Here is a 26,596-nt window from a genome sequence, read left to right as displayed (position 1 = left end):
TCTGACCAGAGCTTCTGCCTCACCACACTACTTGTATTGTTTCACCCTCATACAAGCCAGTCAGCCTTTATGCAAGTGCCTTCCTCAGAAACATCTTCCTGACTCACAAATAGTTCTTCAGGATCTTGACTCTTCAGGAGCTCCAAAATTCTATCACTTCCATAGACTCTCCAAAAACAAGAAAGAAAAATAATCTTTTTTTGTTTCACTCCTTCTCCCCTGCCACCATCATGGGAAAGGTCCCCCATGACAATTTTCCTACCTGCCAGCAGTTCCTCATGGCCATGCAGGCAACAGATCATCCAGCAGCCCTTAGGGATGGTGACATCAGCAGGAAGGAGTTTTTCAGGATTTAACGGGGCAGTAATAGTAAGCACCTGCCTGCATTAATCTGTTCATGCAGAACCAACTGTGTGAAAAACAGGTCACTTCTGAATAGAGAAGATGATGTAGTAGGGCTATCCAACAGATTCTTGTGACTAAGGGCACATCAAGTCTTGCCAAGTTTAATTTAAACCCTCAGGGCTTAAAGCAGAGAACAAGTGACAAAGGATGAATCAATTCTCCCCTTCTGTTTTTGGAAAGAATAACAGAGGCAGCTTCCCAGGCAGACTCCACATACCAGGTGCCTTCTTACACTCTAAAGTGAATAGAAGAAAGTGTCCTTAGTCAGCAAGGTGCACTGGAGAGGGAAAGACAGGAGATTGCCCTGGCTAAGAGGCTCACAGCAGCAGCCACCAGGTCTGCAAACTCTGTTGAGTGCTGATGCAATGCTCCCTGTTGCACTCCTGCTTCTTCCAGCTGCTGCCCCAGGGACAGGGGGAAAGAAAGAACCACCTGCCTTCAACTGGCAGAGCTGATAGGAAACACTGAAAGCTGGCTTGGGAAGATGCAAGGAATGGAAGATCAATCAGTGCAGCATTTCTCCTCCTGGTTTTGTCTGCCATGATCACATCACTGTGCCTGGAAACACCACAAAAAGCTGATTTGCCAACATGCATTAGTAAATTCACTCTTTTTTTAAGTTTAGAGGATATTTTAGGCTCCCTCAGCTTCCTCTCCATACTGAATATTACATTCTAACTATTTTAGTGGTCAAAGGAAAACACTTCTATCCATGGTTATTTTTGAAAGTGAAAGCAAGATAATATTTAAACAAAAAAAATCTGCCATGCACACTTCTGCTGTAAATATCTCTAGTTTACACAATAGCTCTGAGACAGCAAAAAGTACTAGTGAGATGTATGAAATAGTTGTTAGAAAGGAAAACAAGAGCTTGTGTAGAAGGCATGCTTCAGTAAATGGATAATGTAAAGATTTTTATTAAACCACTTTTTTGTTCAATAATCTTTTTCACTGTTAAAGTTATTAAAAAGCTTTTACATGTTAAGTTTCAGCATTCTATAGGAAAAAAAAACCCTGCTAACTCAATAGGAGGCTGTCATAAATGTCATTGCTAGGCTGACAGAGGGCTATTACCTTTTTTTCCCCTACCATTAATTAAATTCTCAGTATGACAAAATGTACATTGCAAGAGCAAATGAAAAAAAAATACAAGGAAAGCACTGAATGAATCAATTCATTATGCATGTATTCACTACTAAGGTCTTTTTTCTTCTGTTACTTCCCCTTCTAAACCTTCTGATTAAGCTTTACATTAAGTCAGACAAGCTGTCTCCTACGAGTAACGAATATAGGGGTTTTGCTATAATGATATGCCTTTTGGTACACCAGCACTACACAACTACAATTACATTTTCACCAGCCAGATGATGAAGGAAACTTTGATTGTGCTTTCTGTTAAAAAAAAAAAAAAAGTCCAGGGATAAGAGGTGAAAAACGCTGTGAAATGGCAAACACATTTGAAAGTGAAATACATAAGTAAGCAGACAGTCATGTATATGTGTGATTTATTTTTTTTTAATATAGAGTGCTGGTTAGCAGCTTAATCACTTGAGAGCAAATGATTATTCAGCATCAATAACCCCTACTATGAGTTGTGATTTTTTTAAGTTAAAAATGTTCAAATAACATAGCAAGTATAAGTTACTGGGAAAAAACTTAATAAAAGCTTTTTAATAAATCTAATTTCACATGCATTCATACACCTTTTTCTGTAACTAAGAGGACTTAAATTTGAAATGTTCATTAGATAAAAAATATTTTCCGTAGCCCTTGCAACATGCTTAATTTCATAGATTTGTTGGTTTCAGGTTAGAGTAGTGTATACAGCTCTAGGTTAAAGCTTTGGACACCTGTGAGGGAGGAAGAACAAAGGAATACTCAAAGCCTCAGGGAATTGCCATATTCTCCCTTTTAGCAGAGAGATAAAATCCTGGAAGATTCTGCCAGAGATGCAGAACAGCACCTGCATCCAACCCCATACCCTCAGAAAAATCAGTGATGTTTTCACTTATTTGCAATTGTTGCTGCTGAATTGGGGCTTGAAGAAGAAACTGCAGCATAAAAGAGCAGATGGAAACCCCAGAACAGCAGATGAAAAACTGCCAAGAGTGACTGAGGTGAAACAGAGCCAAATATTTTTATCAACTCCTAAAAGAAGACGTTTTTGGTAGTGAGATCAGAAGCTGAGCAATCACACCAAATTATGTTCCAACCTGAGATTAAAGTTTTAGTTTTGTTCTTCCAGCCAGTATAAACAATAAAAGAAAAGAAAAACATAACAGGCACTTTTCTAAATATATTGAACAAAACCAGAGACAACCTTATAACTTGCAAACTCTAGAAGGGAAGTCCACTGGAAAACAAAATAATGCTGGATAGATACACAGCAATTCTGTTTCACAAAAGTGAATGTGGTTTGTAAGATGAAAGTTATTTTTCTGTTATGGCTTTTTGGGGTGTTTTTTTGTGCTGATGGAAGGCAAAGGTCAGACCTACACCAAAGAAACTTTATCTGATTATTCAGAAGTATGGGTTCAAGATTTTATTTGTTGCTGTTTCCATTAACAAAACTGCATCTTGGGCAAACTGAAAGGTGATGCCTGGTTCCAGACTACTGGTGCACAGCAGCCTGACTCCATGAGGTGCACTCCTGGGAAGGATGTCTGTGATGGGCTGAGAGGGCAATAAAAGCTTTCAGAGACTGCTCAGGAATGAGTGTGTCTAACTAGAAAAGAAACATACAAAATTGATCTGTCCAAATTTTCATTCACCAAAAGCAAATTTAAAAGATTGTGTTCGAGCAATATCTCCCTAAAAGATGAGGAGACAGAAATCCTGGAATTCACTAAATACCTCTGTTAAGGATTTTAACAGACAAACCTAAAAAGGGTCTGTACATAGACAAGAGCCTTTAATAATTAAAAATAATTTAAATAAAATATTTATTTTTTGTCAACAACAAAACTACATATTGTCCTAAGTGGAAAAGGAGGAGGACCAGTGTGGAGGAAAAAATGTCTTTTGAAACTGAGGACCTGTAACACTCAAATTTGAACATGAAACTGTCTGGAAAAGTGATTAAACCATAGACCAGGACCCGTATGCTTTAGAATATGCCATTTGTACGAAAACCTGTCCCTGACATGTAAAAAGAGTAACCAGCAGTGTGTGGAACCATTTAACTGGGCTATAACAAATTCTAGCTTTTTTAGGTATTACCCAGCAACTGCACAGCAAAGGCATCATTTCATTTTCCCTCTGCTATCCAGCTTCTCACCCTCCTACAGCTCGTCCCAGCCTGTTACTCAGTCCACACCTCTTGTTCTGTGCTCCAGCTTTAAGAGGCTGAGCAACGGCCACTGCTTTCCACAGCGCCAAACCCTCAGAGGTGCCACAAAGCCTCAGATTTATGGTGATTTCTTCTTACTCCATCTTAACCTCTGTATATCACGGAACTGAAGTCCCCAGAGAGTATTTTCATGGGGCACTGGCAGCAGGCAGCACAGGCATGTTGCTTGCTGCTGCTGAAAGCCAAGACACACTGCTAGATCTGAGAGCAAGACCCTAAATGACAGATATGACACAGAAACAGCCAGCTGTTTCATTGGTTACTTTGCTTAAACTGAAGTGGTTTTTTGCAGAATCAGAGTTGGAAGGGACCCACAAAGACCAAGTCCAACTCTGGTGCTGCACAGGAACACCCTAAGAACCACACCACGTATCTGAGACCACTGTCCAGGCTTGGTGCTCTGACCATTCCCTGGGGAGCCTGTCCCAGTGCCCAACCACCCCCTGGGTGAGAAAGCTTTTCCTAAACCAACCTAAACTTACCCTGACACAACTTCAGGCCATTCCCTTGGGTTCTATCATTGGTCACCAAGAGCAGAGGCCAGTGCCTGGCCTTCCCCTCATGCGGAGGGATGGGCCTGCAGTGAGGTCTCCCCTCCGTCTCCTCCAGGCTGAACAGACCAAGCCACCTCAGCTGCTTGGAACACTGAAACAATGTGTTCAGATGACCAAGTAATTTATGTCCTTCTACCTTCATGAACATTTTCACTAGTACTTGCAGTTCACTCTGGAATGGCTTGTTTTGTAATAACGCGAGCTCCTACACCACAAATATTTCTGCGAGTACAGTAAATGGTTTGAAACAAGGACATACTTTGTTTCCAGGAAAAATCTGCATACTGCAAAGATCAGTAAGCTTTTAAAGCAAGTCATCTTCAAATACAAAGTGTCCCCCATACAGATTTTACTCCCCTAAATTTAATATTAGTCTGTTCTGTAAACCAGTGAAGTGGCTGGCAAATGCTTCCATAAGATTTTACCTAGAACACATAATGACAGCAAGTTCCCATTTTTCATTTACATTACCAAATTACATTAAACCTTCACAATTAAAAACCAAGTTCATGCACTTCTTCAAGTTACAGTTGATCTATCAAACTGTTTCCGTGTCAACATATACTGTGGCTAGATGTTCCAGCACCCTCAGTTTAATTGACCTTATGGAGCTGACCGAGAGTGAAGTCTTGCTTTTTAACCACATTATGTTCATTTTGACAACACAAATGAAGCAGACATTTTCTAACCAAGACTTGCTGTTTAGTACAATAAGTATCTCAAGTCGAAGCTGATGATCTAAAAAAAGTCAAACTGCCACAGCTACCCAAATACAAAAGAATTTAAACAAAACACCGTTTATATAAGCAACAACTGGAATAAGAATTTGAGAATTATCCAGTTTCTTGCTATTCTTCTAACTCTGCTGTTGAACAGAAACTTGACAGATCTAGTCAGGGCAAACTTTAACAATCTCCTTCAGGCAGTCCTCTTTGGGAATATTTTTAACTCAGTTTATACCTACAAGCCTGGCAACCTTTCCTCACAATCACGTCACTGGGTGCACCAATATTGCATTTTATTACTAGCTGTATCCACACCAAATCAATCTATAGGCCAGTCTACATAAAGAAATACTACTCCCTTACACAAACTGGCAGTACCCTTTGTCTACTAAAGACCTACTTTCTTCCACATTAGTGTCAGAAAAACATCAGGAAGAAACTCTGTGCAAACTTTATCTCAGAGAACTCTTTGAGGGGAAAAAAAAAGTATAACACAAGAAACTCAGGAAAGCAAAACTCCACAGGGTAAATCATGTGATATGAAATCCTTAGAAAAATGTTAAATTGTGAATAGAGATATTAAACAGCGAAATAATATGATGATACGCAATAGTGGTAAACCATGAATACACTTGAGTCCTTAAAAGATAAACTTTCAACACTGGACCCAAATCCTTACTTCAAAAGTCAGGATGAAAATAATATAAATAGTTCAGCCAAATTCTGTCCTGTTTGAAGGATAATAGCAGAATTTGCTAGCTTATAACTTTTTCTCAGAAAGAACATCTACATTTAACCATAGGAATTCATTTAGACCAGAGAAGATGAGAGGAGTTCCTCTTGCACAAATACAGAATCAAAACAAATTAAAAATATGTATTTAAAGTGCCTTCTGCACCTTTAATGCTCTCTCTCCTTGGAGCTCAAAAAAATCCTCTAATGAAGAAGGGTGAGGGTTTTTTTGTTTTTCTTTTATCATGTGTAACTATATGACACCTTTTTAAAATAATCAGAAATTTTTAACTACAGACACTGAAATACACCTATGTTAACAATACAAATCAACGTTTCTGCACTATGTTAGTTGAAGTCTTACATTTTGTGCCATGAGTGCAAAGGATGAGGAATTTTTGGTGGCATCTTACCAGTGACTCTCTGAAAACTGTGGACAGGCACAGAAGTCTCTCCTCCTTCTGCATCAGGAGGAGATAGGAAAAGGACATCTGGGAGAGAACTCTTAGGTTCAACAGAAATAACAGGGTTGTATTGCTGCTCAGGGAGGGGAAGCAATGGGAAAAAGGAGGTCTCCCAACTTTCAGCTTTCAAAATCATGACCTTAATATCAATAAACTGCCATAAAAAAGGAACTCTCTGCTTTCCTCCTGCAGCCAACAGATAGAAAAGTCCATCCACTATGCCTCCACTAGTGCCAAGTCTCAGAATGCACAGGTATCAAGGCTAGGAGCACTGATTGTCAGCCAAGGGCATTAGAAAGAAATGTCAGAAAGCATTTAGCTGCCTATACAAAGGAGTCTGAAGACAGACTGCAGGATGGGTTGGCATGATGAGCATAACCCAGCACTTCTGCTCCCTTGGAAAAAAAAAAAAAAATCAGTGACCTCGGCATCAAGCCTGTATGGCACAATTACATCCCCACAGATGAAGCTGACAGCTGTTTCAGCGGCAGAAGCATTGTTTCACATCACCCTCTGTGCTAGTATACCATGAAAGTTGTGCAGAGTAAATTCAGGAAAGCCTGAACAAGGAACACACAATAAAAACTATGAGACAAACTGGGAGGGGAAAAAACAAGACAAAACAAAACAAAAAACAAAAGAAGCTGAACAAATCAGCACCTGATCATTATTTTCTTGTTGAAATATACCAGTGGCATTAAGCATTTTCTGTACTTTTTTCCAAGCATGCCCAACATTTCCAGCTGGACAGCTGCTTGTCACCCTTGAGAAACGACAGATACAGAACACTAACTATGGTAAGCATTTCCCTGCTCCAGAGAATTAAGAATATTTTTCTTCTTGGATGCAAAACAAGACAAAATTTATTAAACACTGTCCCATATATCTTCTGTTATAGAGAAAGGCTATTGGGAAATGGTGTATATTTCGCCAAGTTTCCTTTGAGTCAGCTGCGAGGTTCATACTTGCCAAATGTAGTTAAAATAGAAAGTATAGAAACTGACAGTAACAACTGAATCAAAAACTTTGGTGCTGCAGCTTTAATTAAAATCAGAGCTAAGAGAAGATACTGAAAGCTTTGGGGGCTAATATGCATGTTAAAGAAATGCACCAAAGACCAGAAATAAAAAAAAAACAAAAAAGAAAAAATTATTTAAATTCCTCTATGCATAGAAGATGCATCATCTACCACACTTAATAAGATGTCTGAAATTTGTTTTATTCTATATACAAAAATCTTTACTACCTTATTTTTATACTTTGGAATAAAAGTAATAAAATAATTTTGGCACATAACAAAACTATGGGGGGAAAAACCCAGAAGTTTAGTTATTTAGTTGAATGCATGCCTAAGTGTGTCTTATTTTACACATGTTACTGGTAGATTTTACAAGGCATGCAACACTGTTTTCACTGTAATAAAATCATTTACCAAATATGAAAATCCTAACACTTGCAGTTCTTTAGCATCCCATGGAAGCTTAAATTAATAAAAAGTCAGTGCATCTCTTGGTCTCTATCACAAAAAGATTTTTTCAAGATGTACAAAAGGACACCTGAAGCAATACAGTATTCCTGGACTTCCTAAAATTCACTCCACCAGCCCCAAGGAACTACAGCAAGTACCCTCCAGACTCAGGGGGGAGCTGCAGGATTTATTCCGGAGCGTGGTGTGGCATGCAGCCAAAGGAGTAATTTAGCAGAGTTTTTGGCCAAGCAGGAAAGTGTTCCATTTCTTCTGCCATTCATTGAGACCCACGAGGAAACTGAGACAGGAAGTCAGGCTTCCAGATAATAGGAGTGTTCCTAATGATGTCCTTTGGCTCACAGCACAGAACAGTTCCTCTATGCTCCCCTTGCTGCAACATCTCTCCATATAATTTCCTACTGTAAAGGGGGAGCGACAACAAAAGCCTTTAAAATTAGTTTTTCTTTGCACCCAATTCAAAGAGCCTGCTAAACTACACGGTTTATCTGCTTCTTACTGTGTACTAACAACAATTATTTGTTTGCTTTCAAACAGGTGATTATGCTTGGGAATTCACTTTAAAAAGATCCTCCCATTGCAATGCCTGCACATATATATAGATATAGATGATATAGATATAGATATAAAACAAAATATCAAAACTAACAGTTACCACCATAATTACCCAGTTATCTCTTGACTTCACTGTAATGGATTGTTGAAAAAATACACCTCCAGTAAGTTTCAGTATAGTGACCCTAAATACAATTTTTCTTCAGCCTTAAGTTCTGACTTCATTAAGGTGAATGCCACCATGCCATTCATCTCATTAGAAGTAACAAAAGATCCTAAGAGGAAGTACAGCCTGAGTGAAGAATTCAGCCTTATAAGGTTGCAGCACATAAAGCATTTCACAGAATCACAGAATCACAGAAGTTCAAGACTGGAAGAGACCTATAAGATCATCAAGTCCAGTTGATGTTCTAACTGTTCACTAGATCATGGCAGCAAGTGCCACATCCAGTCTTTTTTTGAATTCTTCAAGGGATGATGACTCCACCACCTCACTGGGTAAATGATTCCAGTATCTGACCACTCTTACTGTGAAATATTTGCTTCTTAATTCTAACTTACATCTTGCTTGACGCAAGTTGAGACTGTGTCCTCTTGTTCTATCTGTTGTTGCCCGGAGAAAGAGACCGACCCCCAGCTCACCACAGCCACCCTTCAGGAAGTTGTAGAGAGCGATGAGGTCGCCCCTGAGTCTCCTTTTCTCCAGGCTGAACAACCCCAGCTCCCTCAGTCGCTCTTCGTATGGCTTGTGCTCCAAGCCCCTTATTAGTCTCGTTGCCCTCCTCTGGACACGCTCAAGTAACTCGATGTCCCTCCTAAAGTGAGGGGCCCAGAACTGGATGCAATACTCCAAGTGAGGCCTCACCAGTGCCGAGTACAGGGGAAGAACGACCTCTCTGTATTCATTTAGTATTCATACATAAATGTGCCAGGACACAAAAGTCAGATAAAAAATGAAAACACTACTTTATCAAAAAGGGAAAGAAACCCCAAAACACAGTACTTTCATTGGTTGCTGTGGGTTCCTGCCCAGAGCACAGCTCCCTGCTGTACAGCCCACATCATGGTCTATCCAACACAACCCAGGGTCTGTAACACATCACTGCAGCAGGTTCTTCCCCATCCCACCTGCTGGATCTGCTGCATCCCACAGCAGGATACAAGGCAGTGCTATTTTAGCTATGATAGTCCAAAGAGATGAAATTCAAAGTTTGCAAGGAAGGTAGCTACCTTTTCTTAGGACCTCTCACAGAAAGAAAAAGTGTAATAAACAATCCTGACACAAAATCTTTATAAGGCAAGGCATTTTACCAGATGTAAGAGCTACTGAACAATCCACAGTGTCCAAAAGCAAAACCAAAAGATCTGAGCAAGAAAAATTTATCCATACTTAACTGAACAACAGGTTGGAACAAAATACCACTAGGAATTTCAATATGTGTATCATTAATTAAAAGTCACTACTTTAGCAGCAGACAAACTACACAGAGCAGTTTGATCTGCAGAAAAAAAGCCCTCACAGAAATTTCTGCTGGAAATCATCTATGGCTACAGAAGGCTCAGCACAGGGTAATTTACCTATCATTTGCATCTCTGATTACCTGGCTTTGCCTGGCAAATAACCCATTCTCTATGATTTCTCTAAGCACCTATCCAGCCTTAAACACTGATACCTGTGACTCCTCAGGCAACAAGCAGGGAGAGAAACTAAATCCAGAAGTGATTCTCCAGAGGGCAGGAAGGAAAGCTGCAGTGTGTGCCCTGGGGGGCAAGGAATCCCTGCAGCTCCATAAGTGCAGGAGTAAATCTTGCACATTGTCCTTTCCAATGGACAGCCAGCTGCACAAAGGGTTTATTTCCATATCAGCACAGCATAAAAGGAATCACAATTGAGGAATCACACAAAGAATGGGAATGTTAACTTTTCTCAGTAGCACTTGCAAGTGCATCCAAAATGTCATCTAGGTCTTTGCTAATTTTGATGACAAATCATCTGCTTGTTGGAAGGAGAAAAACATTTCTCCACTGATAAAACCTAGGATACTTTAGTTCAAGGAAGACAAACCAGATTATGTGAGCAGAAACCAAGGGTCAAATAATTTTTCTTCTTCTATAAGATTATGTAGTTAGAATTAAGGATTACTATTTATGTTTATTTTTGTTGGTTTTTTTTTTCCTTGTGGCTGTTATTTAGTCTGACATTGCTCAAAATTAGGAAAGACAAAATATTTAGAAAGATTTGATTATGAGTAATCCAGGAAATTATTCAATTTCTTATACAAACTTGAACCTAGAATGTCTAGATCAATAAATCAGTAAAAATGCATTATACGTGATGGAATGCTATACCATAGACCAAATAAATCTAAGACACGTTATTAAAAATCTCAAAAAGTAGCCAAGAAAAATTAATTTTGTCCAAGTTGATAAAGATTGTCATGACTTGAGCTGGCTTTCCACATTTTTGATTTAAAGCACCATAGAATAGCTTGCATTTGTCTCTAACATTTCAGCTTTAGCTAAAAGATCTGCATATATCCATAAACACATTACTGATCTAGGAGGCATCTTTGTGTTTGGCTCTCTTCCATAATGCAAAGGGAAGCGTATGTTATAAATTCGCTTTACTCATGCTTCACTTGTGTAGACACACTGACTGTGATCCATCAGCACTACAATTCATATTTAATTCAGCTTCTTCGAAATTATGAATTTTGAAGATATTATGAATGAAAACATCCAAAAGCTTGGACTAGATTTCTGTATTTTCACCTGTATTTCATGTGTGAAAATGTTTCATCCTCAAGAATGCAGATAAACTGGAAAAAAAACAGGAAACCCCTCTCCTCTTCTCTCTGCTCTCTATTGCACCTGCAATTTAGTGATCAAAGGATCAAAAAGCTGTAGAAAGTTAATATTTTCATGAATGGGAGAGATTTTTTTGCTTACTTCTTTTCCTTACCAAGTAACTCCACAAAACTCCATAACTAAAGCCAAGAACTTTCTTCAACAAGAATCCTCAGTCAAATCTAAATTCATTTATCACCTGCATTTCTCACTCTGGCTGTGATTTAAGTTCAACACACTGAAGAAACAACATAAGAAAGAAAACAGAAATTTTCAAACACAAAAGTAACAAACAGTGTGGTCAAATGCAAGATTTGCACATTAGGCTATGTTCTAAGTTTACTTAGTTCTATACAGCAATTTAGAGCTTTTCCAATCCATCCAGACTACACACAGCTGTGGGGAAAAAAGTACTTTCTGCTCCTTTCTTATTTTGCCATTAACTAATTCTTCAATTTAATAAATAAATGGGAGCACTAGTACACCTGTTCCTCCTAGTTTCCCAAGATCTCTTCATCTCCTAGCAGCCTCTGGATTAGAAAATGTGTTAATTTGGGGATATTGCAAATCACTGAAGATTTCAGTGCTTTGATTGTGATTGAAGATTTCAGGGCTTGTCAAACTTCACCTAATGGTACATGATTGACACCAATTTCACATGCCTGGTGTATTTTGTAACAAATGGTTTCTTATCTTTGACTTTGCATTTCTTGAAATTATACAGATAAGGAACTGTATATGCAACTGCAATCATCGCGTTTATCAGCATCTTGAGCCATTTATCAGATTGCCCAATTAATAGAGTATTCAGCTGTGACAAGAAGAAACCTATCTCAAAAGGTTGAGAAATTGTTGCAGTAATCAAAATCCAGTCTTATCCTGCAGCTTCTCATAAAGGGAAAAAAGAGAAAATCAGATGCTCTTCAAGCTGCTGGATTTTTTTCACACCCCAGTCCAGCAAGAAAGAACCTGTAATCACAAGGTCACTGAATGCAAGATTTCATGATACTCTTGTGTTAGTGATGACAACTACAGAAACTGGGGCAAAAATCCAACTGCCTTCATTGATGTGCCTGCAAAGCATGTGAGCACATGCATACAAGTACACAGAAGTGAATTAGTCAGCTCTGCTTATTACTTATTCACCTATAAACATTATCTCTAAAGTAACTGGAAACACACTGAGTCCAATGGCCTCTAGGTCAGATTTACACACAAGTTACCTTGGCATTTGTAAGCGGGGGAAAAGCTAAAAGAAGAACAGCACCCACTCAGTCTGTACACATGACTTCAAAGAGCCTCTATAGATATTCTACAGGCACTTTTACTTCCATGGTAGCTCCTTAGGTAGTCAGGTGAGTGCGTGCATACATGTGGTTTACAGATAAATGTGTACAAGTGCTTCACTGGACCCATACTGACAATCTACAAACACAGCTAAAGGCAGCTTTCTTCTTGTATGCCTGCATACATTCATTTTCATCAGCTATAGTTGGTCAATGTATTTTCAGTGATGTTGAGCTTTGAAATTCATTCACATCCCAAAATAGCTAAATTGCATTTATCTTTTAGGCATACTACAAGACATGAGTTTTTGAAATAGCACTTACGGAGGGCTGAGGAACAAAGGAACTGCAACACTGGATCATATCCAAGGTCCTGTCTTTGACAGCAGTCACCACCAGCTGCTTCACAGAGAGAAACAAGAATTTGCACTAGGTAGACAGGCATAATCTTGCCACATATTGGGGTTCATCCTTGTTTCAAGCTACTAAATATTGGCTTGAACTCTGAAGCCTGAGGTATATATACACTTGAAAATCATTATTGTTACCATTACTAAATACCAGCCCTCCAGATACCCCTGCTACCTATGTAAATGTCATATCATATATCCAAACACTGACTCCATGGAATCCTTTAGCAGATTTCAATCAAAAAAAAAGTTGCATAAAATCCCCATGTCTCTTAGTCTCTGTTTTGAATTTTCCACTTCAGAATTTAACAGACTAACAGAAGTAGAAACAAATATCTTCTTGTATAATTTCTGAAATTGTTCATGTTTATCATGTTCTTTCTCTTTGATTTTCTCTTTGCTAACATGAACATCTTTTTACCCTCTTTTCATTAAACAGTTTTTCCAATAATGCAACCTTGGGGGAATTAAATAACCATGCAAGCCTGCTTCCTTAGCTATTTACAGGCTGAATTAATGTTTTTTGTCTAAAGGTTTATTGTGGGTTTTTCTTTAACAATTTCTTTTCCAAGCATAAAAGATTCATCTCTGTAAGTTATCAGAACATAATGCAATTATGGCATATCAGTAACAGAAAAAGAATTCCACAATTCAGCCCTGAATCAATAGTCTTTAAGAGTTCCATGGTTAAAGACTGAGCAGTTTATATTATGGCAAAAGGATGGGCTGACGGACATACGAGAGTTCCTGGTACTAAAATGCACATCATAAAAACTGGGTAACATGCCTTCAACATGGTGATGGCAATTTTTCATGGACTACACTCTTCATTAGAAAAGGGCTAAGCATGTTGCCTGAACACAAGATACCTGATTTATCCATTTGCCTATACATTTATACAAGGGATGAAATACAGGATTTTAAGTATGGAAACAGCCGTAAAGTAAAAAAGTTGTAAAGTGTGTCATAACCTACCTACAAATAAAGCTGAAGTAAGAGCACAATTGTAAGAGTAATGTTGAGTAAGGGAAAAAAGCAAGTCAAGAGAAAAAGAAGATGTATGCAAATCTGTTATAAATATAAGGACATTTTACCAGATGGAGAAATTGGGCAGTTCATCGTCATGTTCTCACACCCGCAGAGTTGTTCTAAAACTACTCCTCATGAAAGCAAATATACTTCACTCTGCAAGTAAACTGTTTAAATAAATCTTGATATTATATAAAAACCATCTGAAATTATTTTCTTTGCTTATCTGAATAGATCATCTGGAAACATCAGAAGTTCTGCCTTTTGGCCACTCTTTGGACAATCACTGTGCCCAAAGCAAAATTCTTTATCCACTTTGGGGAAAGTGGAAAAGCGTTGAAGGTCTTAAGTGCTGCAATGCCCATGACAGCAAGAACACACCTAACTAGCACCTATTAAAATATCAGACACCAATAAAATTGATTTATTTTTGTTTGATAACAATTACACTTGTTATTAGGAATATATTTAACTGCTGCTATCAGCATGAAAATAATGTAATTCATCTGTGCAACTATTTTGATACAACCTCCCCAGCTGATGTCCTTGTCCCCTTACTTCTTACAAGAACTGATACGAAAGTTCCACCATACAATTTACAAAAACCAGGAATCACAATGTGGCTGGAGAGGTATTGGCATCTTTCAAATGCAGCAATGTGTCCCTGTCATTCTGTTTCTGTAGGAAAAGACATGAAATTCACGAGGACAGCAAGATAGAGAATTTCCAAAGTCAGATGTCAATGCACTGAAAATTAATTTTAAAATAAACATCCTTCCTTTGCAACTTTCTGTCCTAATTTTGCTGGTTATTTCCTGATCAGGGGTCACTTATGACCATCAAAATGAAGGAAAAAACTTCCAAATCAATTCTAGTCAATTATTGATGGACCTTTTTATCACTAGAGTATATATAGCAAAGAAACTGGTTTAATAAACACTGCATATCCTATTAGGCATCGTATTTCACATGCCTCAAGAAAAAAATTAGGAGTTATTTTAGAATAACATTGATTTTTTGTCAGTTTGGTCTTGAGAATCTCTGTTCTGTAATATTGAAGAGAAAACCCACAAACCTACACTTTGGAGCATTATTGCTGTGTAAGAGCTATCTGATTGTGCTCAAATATTTTCAAACACCTGATACTCATAGTCACTCAACATTTGCCTTTGCAGATCATTACTCGGGCAAAATTCCCCCCAAAAAGCCAAAAGTAAAAGAAAATAAAATAAAAGCCACCTGGGAGTGTCTGTTTGAGTGGGAGCTGCCTCTGCAGCAGCCTGCAGGAGCAATCACTCACATGCGTCACACACCGGCACTCTCTGCATATGTCCCCAGCACAGCCTCCACCTTCACACTTCCAGCTCAACCTGTTCTGCTGTGCTACTATTTATACAAAAGCAAAAACAAAAAACCTTTCATTTATAAAAAAGTAAAACCAAAAAACCTTTACACTCCAAGTACTTAGAGTACTCTTGCTCCTGTTGGTCAGCAAGGGGTTGTCTTCACATCAAATCGTGATATTTAGGTACGGGAGCCCAGCAGAGAAAAAAGGTGGATGTATGTTTTCTGCATAAACATTTGTAGATGGATATTTCAGGATTGGCTGTGCAGTGCCTCACAGATCGTTTCAGCCCACTGAGCATCCAGCACGAGGCCTCTGAGAACATGCTGGTCACACACAGCCCACTCATCTTCCTCCTCCTCCTCGTTTCCAGCTGTGCTCACAGGTGCCCAGTTCTCTGCTACAGAGCTATCAAAGCAATAGAGGACACTCTTACAGAAAGCCTGATGATGAGCTAGAAGCTCTATTTGGAGGGAAAAACTGACAGTTGTAAGCAAGAGAATAACGCATCAAGAAGAAGAGAAGAAGACCAATCAGGCAGCACAAGAAAAAGCTGAAAAACAAGTAAAAAGTACATTCAGTGGAGGGGGAATGAATCCAGAAGCAAGGAAACTTGCCAAAGTAACAATGAAAGAAATTATAGGAAAAGAAGTAGAAGATACACAGCAGACACAAAGAATGAATATGCATTAAAACACATTAACAGATTGGCCATTAGCTCTCAGCCAAGAAAAATATCCTGACAAGACAGAACTAAAAATACACAAAGATTTCTCTAGTCACACTTTCAGTTCTGTTACTCTGAAGAGATGTAGTAGGGAGGTGGAGAGAAGTTGCTTCTGGTTAAGAATGGGGGGTATGGACTGCATTCACTAATGACTGAAACAAGGAGGTTAGAAAGGTCCTAAAGAGGCTGAGAAAACTCTGAAAAACCCTATGAAATGTTGCTCATCCAACTGAAAGCTTTGGAAGGCCAAAACTTGGTTTTGCTCTGTGTAACACTGCTCTTAGAATTTATCTTTTCTACAGATACATAGTAGAAACAAAAAATAAATACTAGAACATATTTCTTAGGTTGAAAGCCAGACTATAAAAAGCTATTTCAGTTTAAGCATAAACACATCTTGTCTAAACAAAGACTAGAGATTTCTTCCATTGTTCATTCACTGTTATAAAATGTAGACTACAATAATGCATCCAGGAAGGGAAAAAAGAAGTCTTCCTCTCCACAAGGTCCCCTGTGCTTGTGAAAATCAGAAGTTGAATCTCCAGTCTTACAGCTCTTCCACTTTACAGACCATCTGTCACCACCATGCACCACAGACATGATTTTCTCTCCAAAAAGAAGTGAATGAAATAATGTCATAAGCCTATCAACCCTATTGTCCAGAGGGGCAATCAGAATGACATAATGCAGATATCCAGGTGTGGTGAGTGTTTCAGAGTTTGCCTTGGGGACATGATTCTAAGCTCAATTAGATTTGTCAATTAGCCTTGTTTTGCAGTGATGTAATACTGCTCCTTGCAGGTCACTCGCTCGACACACCGGATATGTATTCAGAAACAGACGCCTATGGAAACTGCTCTGGACATGAAATTGAGCCTTTGGTGTGGAAGGACATTCACAAAGTTAGAACATAAAACATATTCATTTATTGTAGTTTTCCCAGAGCTTCGTACTGAATTAATCTTTTCAATGAAGCTGAGGAGGAAAAGAACCTTATGTTCTCACAAATCTCTTTCAAAGGTGTCGAGATACTACATTTAAGGGCATAAAAGATAAAATAACGGTGGAGAATTCTGGGGGGGATATGCAAAAGCTACATTTCTCAGTAGTCTTATTTACCCTATAAGTTTATCCACAGCAGGATGGAAACCAGTTGGGAAGACTATTCAGAAAAGCTTGTTTCTCTCTCAGCTGCCTACACTATGCATTTACTACATGAACAGTCACAGTTCTGTCAGTCTGGCAAGTGATATTAGCAGCACAACCTCTATATTAGTACAAACTGCACAATATAGCTTTAAGAGTCTACTACATGACCAAACTATAAATATTTTACCTAAATCATGCAACAGATTCAAAATTTAGAATCAGAGGTTTTAGGAATTTTCCTATTACCAGAATGCACAATTAGAATGCTTACAACTGAACACATGTCCCAGAGCACAAGAGGGAAACTAAAATAAAAATGTAGCAGTATAGAATGCTGCTGCTACATCATCAGGAAACAATAATTAGACTGCAGTTACAGATGACACTGCATAATAATTGTACTCAACATTTACTATCAATCTTTCCTGTTCAGCTATTTTACCAATAAAATATATTATTAGGTTAAATACTTCAGTGGTGTGGGAAATACTAATTTTCCTGCTACATACAGTCCAAACTTTTTTATTATTATTTATAAAAGTGCAAAGTAAACAAAGTAGTTCCTTAGATTCTCAAAGGAGGGAGAAATGGAGATGGTACAGTCAGTCTTAATTTTCTCTAATTCTCAAGCAGGCAGGCATGCATACACACAGAATTTGTTCTTAGCCAAATAACTGCATGCTAACCAACTTTGAAGGTATAAAGCTTTAAATTTAATTGCTTGTTTACAATATTCTTTTTTTGACATTTTTATCTAGCTTCACTGAGGGGAAAAAACATAAGAGCAACTCATGCATCATTTGAAAGGAAAAAAATCCCAATTAACTGGGTTTTGGCAGGGGGAGTAATCCAAGCTAATGGCAGTGAAAACTGTAAAAGTTTCAGTGACGTCCTCCTTGGGAAAGTTTCTCCTAGTACAAGACAAAATGTCTAGTGCAAAAAAACAGACCCACAAAAGGGAAAAATAATAGTCCAAGGAACTCAACTTCAAGCTTATTCCCCAAACCTTTAACATTTGTTTTACAAAGTGAAATACCTCACAGAAGAAATGCTAAAAGAGACTTATCTGAGGACAGTCAGCTGTCCAGAGGCTGAAACAGACCTCAGCACTGTAGCTATACAACAGAACTAAGACTTCTTGCCTAATCTCCCACAGTTTATGGTATTTTAATTGGAAGACCACACCAGAGTACACCCACCTTTTTTATTTGCTTTACTTTGTTTTAGGAAAACAAAGTTGTTGAGAGAACAAAACAAAAGCCTTCAAAAAACCTTGAATATCAACTAAGTGCAGGCTATGAACAAGTATTACAGGATGCGAAATCATTTTTCTAGCCATCTCACTCTCTATGTTTCTCAGCAGATATCCTGAATAAGTCATAAACTGTGGTAAGAATGGAAACAAAGAGAAAAACCTCAGGAATCCACAAATAAATAAAGGTGCATGCTGCAATCTGAAAAGTCTGATGATGCCCCTTGAAATCTAACCCAGCATTTTCTCATTTGGAATGATATCTGATTATACAAATGCTGATCTATGTCCTTAGACTATGGCATTCCCAGTTTCACATCTTCTGACAAATTACATCTTGAGGATGAACTAATGCCTTACACTTGAACTCACAACGGTAAACACTGAGGGCAATATCCTGCAGAGAGACACAAGGAAACACCCGAGACATCAGAAGCCCAGAAACTGCGTTACATCACATCCCGCTGCTACAGTGTGCCAGGATCTTGCTGGAAGGAGGAGTAGCGTGACCCAAAATTCACACACAGGTTAAAGGTCTGCAGACAAACCTACGGGAAAGCACACAGCTCATCAAGTTCTTCTGCACAAGGTCAACAGCTTCCTTCCAATGGTTGTCTCCCCAACAGCACCACAGCATTTCTCCAGGCCCTTCTGTTCCCTGAAGCTCTGGGGCTCCCGATGTGCTTGCTTTACTACTGAGACTGTACTTTGGGGTTGCTGCATAAAATAGCTGCTGTTTTAGATGCAAATGGCAACATCAGCTCCAGAAACACCTCCTAGTTCTACAGGGCATCTGACAGACATCTGTTATCTGTAGATTTTTCACAAAGTTTGAAATATTGTAATAGAATGTAGTTTTCAGCTCTATAGCATCCCGCACTGTGGTGCACCTGGGAGTTTTAAGTCAAAGCAACAGTGTGATTCTAGGCACATCCACTAAAATGATCCCTTCCTTGTGAAAAAGTTAAAACACACATATAGCACCCATAAAAAACCCCACAGAATACCCATAAATAACCCCTCAGAGGCTGCCACGTTGTGTTTCTGGTAAATTCTTTCAATTTTTTCACAATAAAATGGAGAAAAGGACCTACCAAGAGAACATTTATTCAACAGAAACAGGTATCTATAAGGAGCTATAGAATTATAACTTCATCTAACTATGGATCTCATGCCTCATGTGCAGTGCTTTCTGTCACAAGATTGCAAACGTAGTCTATTCAGTAAAAAACTAAGCAGCAAACACCACTCACTAGAGAAAATTTGAATGCAAATAACTTCTAAAATACAGGTGAAACAATCTTGCATCAGAATATTTGGGGGTAGGTCAAATTATTCTAACATGTCAAAGATTTTCACTAAAGTTTTTGAAATAGGTAAAACCTATAAATGACTTTGGGTGCCTGCTAAGCTGCAGAAACTCACTTCTATCTGGTTCCTAATAGAAAACACTGACCCAACTGACCAGCCAGAACAGCTTAAAAAAAAAAAAGTACTTTTACAGGCTCAGCTGCAGGCCCTCAAGATGCAGTAAAAGCAGGTGTTAATTATACCTACAAAGCTTGCATACCTTATCTCAGCAAGAATTCTCTTATTTTATCCTGTTTCCTTGCGCATAGAGTGACACACAAATTTGAATGTGAACGTCTCACACCCCTGAGTGTTAAGCCTGGCTTTGTCCTTCTACAGGGCCTCACTGTGGAACCCATCCTAATGGCAGAGATCAGTAAATTTATTCCTGGGAGCCCAAAACCCACCCCAGACGATAAGAGCTGACCTGGGGAGAACACACACTTGGGCTGTGCTGCTCAAAGAGGCTGAGCACCCGCTGCTGCCAGCATCTTTGATCAGGCACTTTACAGGCTGAGATTAATGGAGCCTTTAAGGAAGGTCTAGCAGGAAAAGTAAATTGGGAAATACTCTTGGAGGATTAGTTTCATTGATATATAGAGTTTTCAATTTTTTATTAAAAAATAATGGGTACATGGTACACACCCAGCGTGCAGCATTGGGGCGCATTTTTATTTCTGAAGAACTACCACACTCTAAGAAGCAAATTTAAAAAATAGTTTTTTTTACTAGATAGACATCCTCAAAGTGACAGCTTTTAAGACTAAGAGGACCTACACACAGGTAACTCTTCATACAGCTACCTACCTATCTCCTGTCCCTGCAGTACCTAAGCTCCCTATACTTGTGAAGCAGCACAAGTAAGAACTTCAGTAAAATGTTTCCATGGGCCAAATTTTCCAAACAAATGCTTCTTTCTCCAGGCAAAACAAAGTGATGGCAGAGAATTGGCAATGCAGATCAAATTGCAGTCTCCTACTGTTGTCTTTCTCTCATGCATAACCTCAAAACACTTAGTATCATGAATTATAATTGCTAATTATTCCCACTATGAAACAAGAATCCCACAGCAAACTGAGAGTAAACAGGCATTTCTCATTACATGAAATGATGCATATGAATCTTCTTAAATAATTACAGACCAGAAGAAAAGGTTAACAATGACCAGTGACTTATTTGTGAGTGCTAATTGAGCAAAAAATAATGTTTTGATTGCAGTTGCTTCTGTTCTTTTCGAACTTGAACATTCTTCAGTTGTAAGCAAGTCAGACCTAACAATTCACACTTAGGAACAAAATATTTTTTTGATTAGAAAAACAGAGTGTCTGCATATTTGGCATATATGTACACCACACATTCTCTTCAATAAATTAAAGAAAACCACACAGATATAGAGAACACAACCTTTGGCTGAACTAGTTTTCAGTATACAAAATAACTAATTAATGCAAAGGAGGCTGCTAGAAAACTTGAGCGCTTGTTTAACAATAGAGCTGTTGGGAATGGACAACCGCTGGTGCTGGTAACACCTTGGGGAGGATAAAAAAGCATCACCGAGATACACACGTCTACTGAAATACCAGCGAGCCCGGTTCCTGAGGTCAGTTCTTGTTACTGATAACTTCAATGGGTGAAGAATTGTATCTGGCATTAAAGAGGCTGCAGTCCTAAATCAGTAGGATAAACGTTCTAGAAAACCACCGTACAAAGCGAGAAGAGGCTGCACCTCAGCACAGCGTGGAAAGGGATCTGTCAGGCACCGAGCAGGCGGGAGGCACCACGACACAGGCTGCGGCACCCCACGGCACAGGCTGCAGCACCCCACGGCACAGGCTGCGGCACACCGGCCCGCAGCGCCAGGTTCTGGGGGCGGGACGCGGGGGCTGAAAGCCCGGCAGACAGACAGACAGACAGACAGACAGACAGTCACAGCCCCTGCGCAACCCTCCGCTCGGGAGCCGCGCTTATCGCATCCACCTCCACGGGGCGGCCGGCGCCGAGGGCCCGCCCCGGCCCACGGGAAGGGGCGCCCGGCCGGGAGGGAGCGACAGGTTGGGATGGAAGGAGGCGAGAGGGCGGCGGAGGCGGCACCCGCTCCCGGCGCGGGGGCGGGCAGGGAGGGCCCCGGGAGAAGCCGCCACCGTCCGGCGGAGCCCAGCCCGGCCCGGCCGCTCCGTGTGCCCGGCTGGTGCTGCGGGGCGCGCTCCCGCCTCGACACCTTCGGGCCCCGCCGAAATCTCTCTGCAACTTGCATGGCCCCTCGGCCGGCACGACGTCCCCCGGGCCGCGGAGCGCTGGCGGCCGCCCCAGCCGTGCCCGCCGCCGCGCCTCTCCCAGCCCGGCCGGAGACCGTAGGGAAGTTAAGTGGGAAGTCCCAGAAAAGCAGGTCCCGGGTACCTGCCCCAGCCAAGGCGGCTGGATGCCGGGCTCCGGCTGCGCTCGCCGCCGCTGCCCTGGGAGGGAGCAGGTGAGCCCGGGACTCCCCCCACACGCACCCCGCGTAAATAAAGCCAGACAAAGTCACCATCTGGGGAGGGGGCGGGGAGCTGCATTAGACGTGGAAGTCACTTACCAGCTTTGCAAGGATCCTTATAATCTATCGCCTCGGCTTTATCCTCTTCAGTGAAATCGTAAGTGTAGTCATAATCGAGGCCAGAGCAGGAAGAAGGCTTCCCGCAGACAGTCCACCCGGCCAGCCACAGTGCCATCCTCCAGCAAAGCATCTTCATCCTCCCTCGGGCGGAGAGGTGGCGAGCAGGGCGAGGGTGAACTAGGCGGCCGGCTCTGCTGTCCACGCCGGCTTGGGAAAGGAGGGTAAGGGATGGAGAAACCATAGGTTTTGGGGGAGGATGGTATTTTTTTCCTTCTCCACCTGGAGGCTCTTCCAAGAGACTGTGCTCCCTAGGTAGCCCCAGTCAGACGGGTGCGACACAGAGTGAGGAGCATGAGCGTCGCTGCCCCCCCTGTCCCCTCGCCGGGGAAAAGTCGCTGGGTGTGTGGGTGGGCGCAGGGGGTGGACTCAGTCCGGGAGATCCTGTCTGTCAGGGCTTCCCCTCGCCTCTGTCAAAACCCAGCCAAACTTCCCGCGGAGGCGGCGGCGGTGGCGGCTGCTGCCCGCGTCCCGCTCCGCGCCCGGCCCGCGCCCCGCTGCGCGCCCGCCGACCCCGGTCCCGCTGGTGCTGCCAGAAGATGGATCCGGGCTGCACATCAGCAAACTACCTCGGGGAGAGGGGGGAAAAGAGAAAGAAAAAAAAAAAAAAAAAAAGAAGGAAGGGAAGAAAAGGGAGCGGGGAGGAGGGAGAGGGAGGTGGGGTGCACTACAGCAAACCGCGGAGCTCTACTGATGGGAGGCAGCAGCTATGCTGGAAGGAGCAAAGTGTCAGAGTTTCGCCCCCCTCTGCACAAACACTCTAAGCTCTGTCTCTGTCCTGTCCCCCCTCCTCCGCCGCCCTTTAACTTACGAAAACCTTACAGGCAACTAACACACAGTCGTCAGCATCCTGCTTACTTATTCATACAGTCAGGGTCAGGATCCGGGCTGCTTCTGATCTGCTCCCTTGATAGTGTGTCTTATGGAAACACACGCGCATTCGCTATACGCCTCTATCTCCATATAGCTTTCTCTCTAGATAAGCAGTGCATGGCATTTAAACAACAACAACAAAAGGATCGAGATTAGATAAAACAATGCATAGATCGAACACCTGGCAGCCGAAAAAGCGCGAGAAAATGGGTGCTGAGGAGGACGATAAGAAGAATTAACTACAATTTAGGAGACAGGAAAATAAATCAGTGTCTGTATATTTCCCCCTCTGCTGCTGCTGCTTTGCAGTGTTAGCCCCATGAGCTGAAGGGTGGGGGTTAAGGAGCGAGGGGGAGGGGGAAAGAGAAAAGTTTAAGAGCCCACAGTTTGTTTAAAACAGAAGAAGGCATTATAAAAGGTCCACTGGTCTCCAGAAGTTCAGCCAAGCAGCTGGGAGCCGGTTCCAAAATGAAAGTAAGAACAAACAAACAAACAGAAAAAAAATTAATCAAGGCAAACAAAAAGTAAAATTGCAGCATGCAGCAGCAGCAGCGCAGAGATCTTGCAGTCGGGCTTTCCTGCTCTCACGTGGATCTCCAGGAAAGTGGTGGAGGTTTATTTTCCAAGCGAAGTTTCCGCGGGAGCCACCGCCCCGCTCCGCGGAGTCCTGCCTGGCCTCGCCCGGCCCCGCCGCGCTTCAGCGCCGAGGCGCCCCGAGCTGCCGCCGGCTGCGCGGGGCCGGGTTTTGTGGTAAAGCCCGAGAAGGGATCAGCGCGCAAAGCCTCATTTCAGCCGATCAACCTGGAGAGGGAGGGGGAGGAGGGGCAGAGATACGTGCTGCTGGAATAAAATAAGATCAAGCGGGGGAAAAAAATATGTATACACGTATAGGCAGCTAGAGATCTCCCTGCCTGCCTCCTCCCCTCCCCCGAGACGGGCAGCTCCGATCCCGCAGGAACGCCTGAAACTGTTTCAGACCAAGGTGAGACTTTTCCGTAGCAAACTCTACTCCTCCTCCTTTTACGAGTTTCCATGGAAAAGGGCGGGGGGGACGACGAGGGGCGGGTAGAGGGGTGTTTCTTCTGCTCCCATTTCGCCGGGGTGTCACATTTAACACGGACTTTTGAAAGAGCTGCCGCCAAGAAGCGGCTGCGGCTTTCTCTCACGTCCGAGCCCGCACAGGCTCGCTCTCCCCGCAGCACTTCCCGGTAGCCTTCCCTCTGTGCAGGGGTGGAAATCCGGAGGCAGTCCCTTCCCCCGGAGGGCAGGCAGCGCCCCTGGGCCCCGCGGGCCGCCCCAGGTGCCGGGGGACGCGGGCACCCGAAAGCACTGAACGCAAACTCCGGGTGGGCACGCTGTGCTGTCGCAGCTATCGGGGGAAGGAAGGACGGGACACAACTTCCTATCGCCGCTGTCAAGACTTGTAAAGACCCCCAAAATACGGGGGTCGGGTGGGGGCAAGGTGCAGAGCCTCCTTTCGAATGACGAGCAGTGCCTGCCCGGACACTGTGCGTCTGCCCCTGCCGTCCGGCGAATGCAGGGTTAGTGCTGCTATAGATAGGCGCTCTCGGCAGGTCATAACATTAAAACTGGAAGGGTCTGTTAAGACAGTACTAATAGGTGTTTAACAATATTAAGAAGTCTGGCACCGAGTAGCGTCAGTGTCTTTGAAGCATGTGTCTTTGAAGCACCCATGTGCTTCCTTATATTTTTGGCGTGCAGGTTGTGTCCACATTGCTCCTAACTCAGTCTTTTTGCTGCAGACTTGAAAGCCAAGGAATGGGTAGCTGCCACTGAAAAGGTGCAGCCTTCACTAGGCAATTTGTCCCAGCAGTTCAGTTTGCTGTGTTTCATAAAGCTCTCAAAAAGCACCACATACCAGATGAAAGAAAAGCCTGAGAAACTTGTGGCCTGCTCTTTTCCCCTCTTCCTCAATATACTTTCTATGACCAGCCATCACAGACACTTGGAACTGACTCCAAGGAAGTTATCAGAGACCCTTTCTGTCAGTCTCTCAGAGCAGTGTCCGGGCTGATGACAGCCTCTGTTTGCAGTGTCATGGTTTGGCAGGCTGTGTTTTCCTAAAGAAACTAGCCTGATCCAATCTGAAATATGGTTTCTGTTATTTTTTTGTGCCCGCAAAGGAGGCAGCTTATTTTGCAGTGTTGTTAATTGCATGCTCATTTGAAAAAGGGGATCCCTCTAACCTGGTTTAGTTCCTTTGCTTCGTATATACGCACCTTTAAAAAGTTAATTTTCTTTCCTGTGCCTTTGCACCTCCACCCAAAAAAAGGAGCAATCTCTGTCTAGCAAGCACATGTTTGTCAACAGAGATTTAGAAACACTGGTTTTGCTGATTGCTTTACAGCCCAAGAAGAGGAATGTGCAACATGCAATCCTCAGCATGCCAGTCTCCCAAGTGATGAGATTATTGGAGCCTCTGCAGCGAGAGATTAACTCTCCCAGCAAGGTAGGCACTGACGTCACCTTCAGCCTCAATCTGCCCCGACCTCAGCATCCCCAGCACAGGCAGAGCAGCACCAAGCACTCAAGCCTTGAGGACAGCTGGCCTTGCAGAGCCCTGACTAAGACAGGAAACAAACCCAGAAACGCTACATGGGAGTCATGCAGAAATCTGGGCACATGAGTGCTGTAACAAATGTGTGTATATGTCAGGGTAAAAGCTGTTTTCTGCTTGTAACCCAGAGCAGCTACACATTAGAATTACTCTTTAAAATATGCATTGCAGCTCTGCAGAAACTATTCAACATTGCTTAGGTATTAATATTCCCATCAGTCACATTAGTAAAAAGCTTTCTTTATATTAAAAGAATTTTTTTCCTAGTAACCAAACTGTTCCACATTAAAAAAAACTTTTTTCCCTAAGTAACCTGTTAATTATTCAACCTAACTCCTTTCATGATGCAAATTTTTGAAACATTTTAAGTAAAAAATATTTTTTCCTTATCACACATTCATGTCTACCATTCCAAAAAGCTCACAACTCTGATAATCCATCTGACAACACAGTCAATCAAAAATCCATCCTACAGCCGTTTCCAAAGAAACGAATACATAGCCAGGAAGACAGAATGCTTAAGCTGGAAGGAAACCAACCAAAGGAACACAACAACAGCAACAACAAAGCCATTTTCCCTTTTCTTTTAAATTTCCTGGTTTGTGGGTATATTACAGGGACAGAGATAATGGTAAATGTAGTTATGTTAAAAGTGGTGATGGTATTTATATATATATTTATTTATTTATTACTAATTTTTTTTCTAATCCAGAAAGCTGGAGGCTTTTCAGCTCTTCCTACACAAAAAAGAAACAACCAAAACCAAAAAAACTTTTAAAAAGGACAAGCATCTACGAAAGACAAACACAATCACAGAACTGAAAAAAAAA

The 26,596-nt window shown here is 41.6% G+C and overlaps 1 protein-coding gene across 3 annotated transcripts in view; it reads right to left on the bottom strand.

The window, feature by feature from the left end:
* The window catches only part of TLL1 (tolloid like 1), a 126,157-nt gene extending 102,906 nt beyond the window's left edge, over window positions 1-23,251 (bottom strand). For 2 of the 3 annotated variants that reach the window (XR_009418361.1, XM_059471084.1), the window contains exon 1: window positions 22,238-22,726. Coding sequence is in view for 2 of the 3 variants with exons in the window: in XM_059471084.1 (XP_059327067.1) it covers window positions 22,238-22,499 (262 nt within the window). In the remaining variant the exon portion in view is untranslated. Of the gene's footprint in view, window positions 1-22,237; window positions 22,727-23,173 lie in introns of those variants that run through there. The other variant, XM_059471086.1, reaches the window with a different exon arrangement.
* Between the last annotated feature and the right edge of the window lie 3,345 nt (window positions 23,252-26,596).

Source organism: Ammospiza nelsoni, chromosome 4 (assembly GCF_027579445.1).
Source record: "Ammospiza nelsoni isolate bAmmNel1 chromosome 4, bAmmNel1.pri, whole genome shotgun sequence".
Classification (NCBI taxonomy): Eukaryota; Metazoa; Chordata; class Aves; order Passeriformes; family Passerellidae; genus Ammospiza; species Ammospiza nelsoni.
Note: the sequence above shows the minus strand (reverse complement) of the source record. Positions and strands in the feature narration are given on the sequence as shown.